The sequence below is a fragment of the Plasmodium fragile genome (genome assembly GCF_000956335.1).
Source record: "Plasmodium fragile strain nilgiri unplaced genomic scaffold supercont1.30, whole genome shotgun sequence".
NCBI lineage: Eukaryota > Apicomplexa > Aconoidasida > Haemosporida > Plasmodiidae > Plasmodium > Plasmodium fragile.
Window position 1 is genome coordinate 22,948 of NW_012192610.1, and position 4,720 is coordinate 27,667.

General features: G+C 43.2%; 3 protein-coding genes across 3 annotated transcripts in view; 1 reads left to right on the forward strand and 2 right to left on the reverse strand.

The window, feature by feature from the left end:
• Window positions 1-894: 894 nt before the first annotated feature.
• On the forward strand, window positions 895-1,951 carry AK88_02863 (uncharacterized protein; the record flags this gene model as incomplete). The annotated part of the gene is made up of 4 exons (XM_012480486.1): window positions 895-981; window positions 1,207-1,322; window positions 1,501-1,618; window positions 1,859-1,951. The coding sequence occupies 4 exons, from the start codon at window positions 895-897 to the stop codon at window positions 1,949-1,951; spliced, it is 414 nt and encodes a 137-aa protein (XP_012335909.1).
• Window positions 1,952-2,026: 75 nt separating this feature from the next.
• On the reverse strand, window positions 2,027-2,701 carry AK88_02864 (uncharacterized protein; the record flags this gene model as incomplete). Its single annotated transcript, XM_012480487.1, has 1 exon — window positions 2,027-2,701. The coding sequence occupies one exon, from the start codon at window positions 2,699-2,701 to the stop codon at window positions 2,027-2,029; it is 675 nt and encodes a 224-aa protein (XP_012335910.1).
• Window positions 2,702-3,879: 1,178 nt separating this feature from the next.
• Window positions 3,880-4,720, reverse strand: part of AK88_02865 (uncharacterized protein) — a gene marked incomplete at both ends in the record, with an annotated part of 3,927 nt that continues 3,086 nt past the window's right edge. Inside the window, 3 exons of the mRNA XM_012480488.1 lie at window positions 3,880-3,995; window positions 4,151-4,326; window positions 4,472-4,546. Of these exons, the coding sequence (XP_012335911.1) occupies window positions 3,880-3,995; window positions 4,151-4,326; window positions 4,472-4,546 (367 nt within the window). The remainder of the gene's footprint in view (window positions 3,996-4,150; window positions 4,327-4,471; window positions 4,547-4,720) is intronic.

Below are 4,720 nucleotides of genomic sequence, written 5' to 3' on the forward strand. Positions count from 1 at the left end.
ACCCGTTTTATTCTAAAACCCAAAATAATTTATCCCTAGTTTTGCATTTTTATTTTTTTTTTTTTTTTTTTTTTTTTTTTTTTTTTTCCCCTTTTTCCATCTTCCTGCGCACCACACACAACTTCACCAGCGTCACACTCCTACATCTCAGTTGACTCTCCCTCAGCACGCCCTGCCCCTCTTCGATGCCGAAGAGCCAAACGCAGCGGTTAGGGAGGAGTTCTCCCAAAACTGAGAACGAACAACTTACACACACTTTTAAATTAATATATTAAGTAAACAACTCGTCTTGGCCGGCGATGGCGGCACTTTAATGATCGCACTTTAAAAAAACAAAACAAAAAAAAAAAAAACAATACTCCCATTTTTTAACACCACTCCCGCAGTGACAACGATTTTTTGCATATTTGACGCCCCGCCAAATTGGTGCATTTTGTGCGCGTTGTTTTGTATTCATTTTGCTTCATACTCATGAACAACGACCTTACACTAATAAGTAAATCCTGCATGTGAGCAAAAAGTCCATATCGACAACACGGGCGAAATGACGACTACATTTTTCTAAATCTGGTTTCATCCCGTTGTTTCTCATATATATTACGTTCATTTTTCCAAACAAGTGGAGAAAATGTTAAAATGAACGTTTTTTTTTTTTTTTTTTTTCTTTTTTCCAAAATTAATCATTTGTTCCATTTTTGCCTGAACAGTTCATATTTTTTTTTTTTTCCTTTTTTTTTTTGGCTATACAATTTTAAAGCTAGCCAATGCATGTTTACTCCGTCGAGACGGTTGAACAATTATGGGAGTCTGCCTTTTGCGCAGCTAATTGAGACGTTACTTTGAGAAAGAGGTTTTAATTTTAGCGTGGCACCGTATTCACCCCTAATATGCGAAATGAAGGGTAAAAAGTCCAAAGGGGACAATAATGCTGTGTCTTTGAAAAAAGGTCCAAGGGGTACCCCAGCGGGGGACATAACGCAGGTTGGTTGATCATTACGTGGGGGTAAAAAAAGTGTGTCCTATGTCGTCGCTGTACATATTTCCCCCCATGGCGAAGAGAACACGTTTGAGAGCTTAGCTGCAAAAAGTACACTGCTCACCCTAAGCGGTAATAACCCGCCCTTTGCCATTACACCATTCCATGCTCTACATCGCGTATTCATTCACTTTTTTTTTTTTTTTCCCTCCGCCCCTCTGTACTTGAAGGATGCTCAAAGCGACAGCTCAGACGATTTGATCATTGGGAACATGGCTGAGTTAAACGAGAAGGACGGTGCGAAGAAGACGTTCCCAAAGATCGTTCAGATGAAGAGAGATATCAGGTGAGTCATCCCCTCGCTCCACCCTGCCGTCGTTGTCGCGGTTGGCGTGGTTGGCGACGATGGCGGCGTTAGCGACAGGTGTGGCTTCACTGGTTCCCTCACTTCATCGTGTCGCACATCATTGCACACACCACTTCTCATGCCGCATCGCGTACCGCGCAATGTCCTCATCCCGCAGAAAGCTCAAAAAGGAAAAGGCTATGATCAGCAAAATGGACGCTGAGGACAAGGAAAAGGCGGAGCATATGCTGCAAGTGCAGAAGGCCCTGCGCAAGTCCAAGGGAGAAAAAATTTACGTAAGGAGAGGAAAGCAGCGAACAGCGTGCGCGACAACTGAGGCGTCCAACGAAGCGTCCTCAAAAATGCATGATACATTCATATGAGCCGTAATGTTGTTACCTCTTATGCGCTGTTTCTGCTGTTATGTATTTTTTTTTTTTGTTGTTTCCTTGGGGGTTATGTCCCTTCTCCCCATTGATGTGCTTCGCTGAATATGATGCACCTACCCACCCATGCAACATTGCCCCCCGCTTTAGGATGAAAAGAGCCTCAAGAAACGAAACCAAAGAATTTTGAGGAAAAAAAATAAGTCACGCAAACGATGGGCAGAGAAGCTGGCCAAGGGGTAAAGGAGAGAAGAGCCCCCCCGTCTCTTGCTACAACTTCCGCACACAAACCGTTGCAGAGAGTGAAAAATAAAATGTTTATAGGCCAAAGGAATGCAACATGTTATTGACATGGACAAAATACCCCACGTCGTTTGTTATAGGTTTGTACAAATGAGGAGGTAAAAATATTTTCCTCCTGGAGACAACACCCAAAAGTACAATAGTCCACCATAAAATATGAACAATGAACAAAATAAATCTCACAACAAAAGAATTGCACTCAGGCAAAATCATAACATCGAGCGTCATTACGTACAGTTGAAATAAATTGAAAATATGAATTACGCGCACGATGGTGGGGACGGTTTTGCAAAGGATCCCCAATAAGTTTAAAAATAAGGGGGAGTTTTGTGCAGCCTGTATTTGATTACCCTTCCCGTCTAGGGCCATGGCGTAGCATATACAGGTGGCCACAGAAATCATACCAATAAGTAACCATAAGGAGGAAAAGACATATACGTTGGACGAGGCTGCGCATACAATCTGATCATGTATTCTCAAGGACCAAGTTGTGTACCCACATATAAATGTAATCGATCCACCTATGTAACAAAAGGACGTCCAAAAGTAATACGAAATTACACTCAATTTGAGCACTTCGCTTGAGAAATTGTAGCAGCATCCTACGGAGTTTGTGTTGTATTTTGCTTTCTCTTCACGGGGGTCTTCTTCAGTGCTGGTGCTATCATCCACGGAGTCTTCATTTTCCATTTAGACCAACGGTGGGGAGGGGGCAGGAGGTAAAATCGTTTGCTTCAGTTTTTTTTTTTTGAGGCGGCTAAAAATACCGAGTGGTTAAATGCGCCTTAGTAAAATACATATGATCCAGCTGCGCGTGTGTACGTCTGTATGTGTGTATACGTGTGTGTTGGGGGAGGGGTGGTCAGCTCGGAGAGCGCAAAAATTTGCCAAGCCTAGAAATCACTATGTTCGGAAGGGATGACACAAAAAAGGGGGTAAACAAAATTAGCAAAAAAAAATGGAGCCCATTCTGGCGAAAGAGTTGTTTCTTCCCCTTTGGGTACGCGGGCCCATCCATCGTTTACTTTTCCTTATATCGCGCTCGCTTACGCTCCTCGCCCCTTTTCAAATTAACAAAGGCGCTGGTCGAGCAGTCCTAAAAAGAGGCCATAAGTGGAACGTTCGCCAAAACGGAAATGTCACATTATTCTTAACCCGCCCAAGTGGTACCATAACTGAAGCGCGTTAAAGTCAAAATGGGGGGGGGGGAAAGCAATAAATAAATGCGAACAGAACAAGAGGCCTTGGGAACACCACAACATAGTAACCGTATTGTAACTGCGCTACCTCATTTCAAGGGCCATATAAATATAGTAATGGTCATCGGATCGCTAGTCCTGTTTTTTTTTTTTTTTTGCTCCACTTCACCTTCACATTCGTGTGCACACTCGAGGGTACATCCCTCGGGTTTATTAGAGCGTTTTTGGTGGTAGTTGGAGGAGGGCACAAAAGGGGTGGCTCGGGAATGCGCACCCGGTGAAGGAAAGGATGAGGACGCGATAAAGGCGCAATTAAAGCAAACGGTACACATAACTGACGCGCTATATGCAGATACAATACACACACATGACAAAGAAGTAATTCAGAGAGAGATAAGAGAAGACGCAGCTAAAACACGGACAACAAATTGTAAAGGACGCTCACACAGAATAAGGAGAACCCACGAGAAAGAGGCAGCCCAACGGGTGTACTTTCAAATGTCATAAAGACAAACCGTTTGGGGGCCCATAATAAGCCAAGACGTAATATAAATGACGCAGCCTTCATTCGAGTGCTACGTTTTTCTTCCATTCCATTCCCTTTTTTTTTTCTTTTTTTTTTTCTTTTACTCATTCGTCTCCATTTTTTCTTGTGTAATCACCTCAAACTTATATGTTACTTTTTCGTATTGACTTCCGTAAAGCCTTTCTCTCCTTGCGCGACAAATGTTTCGCACAGGGCTTTCCCTTTATCTCTTCGACTTTAAATTTCGTGTTGATGTAGTCTGTCAAGGGGGTGGTGTGTGTGTGGGAAAATCGGCTAAAGAAATGGGCGACCACAACGGCGGAGCGTGTACACACACACAGCGCATTGTGTTATTGTTCGTGGCGCACTTTTTCGCACTGTGCCCGTTTTTTATATATTCTGCTTTGTCATTACTTGGGTGGCCAAACAAGTACGGGGGGGTTATCTCCAAATGGTAGGTGTGCACTGCAGACACTAAGCTTTGCACTTGCTTGGCAAGACCCGGAAGTGACTGATCTTCCTCCTGCAGCGGGAGGATTCCGATGAGACCCGTTTTGGGTAATGTGACAAAATCCGGCGTGCTCACATACCTGGGGGGGGGGGATGAAAAGATTAGAGCAGGGTGAGCAGGGCAACGGGATGATCGGAATGGGTATAAGCTACCGCATGAACTGGTGCATACAGGATATGTCAATACTTGCTCCCGCACATGAGTTTTTTCTTTTCTCCACTTACTGTTGCTCAATCAAAACGAAATCAATTTTGTGCAAAGCGGCTATGAGCGGAACATGCTTATAAAACTGTTCATACCTGTCGGGCAGGAAAAAAAATAATAATAAAATAAAAACGAAGTAATGTGTGTCACCCTACTCCATGGTTATATATTGGACGAGCTTCACATGTGGAGTTGCAGTTACACACCATCGGAATATTTGCCCATTTGGCTAGATAGCTAATATTTGCAAAAAAAAAAAAAAAAAAAAA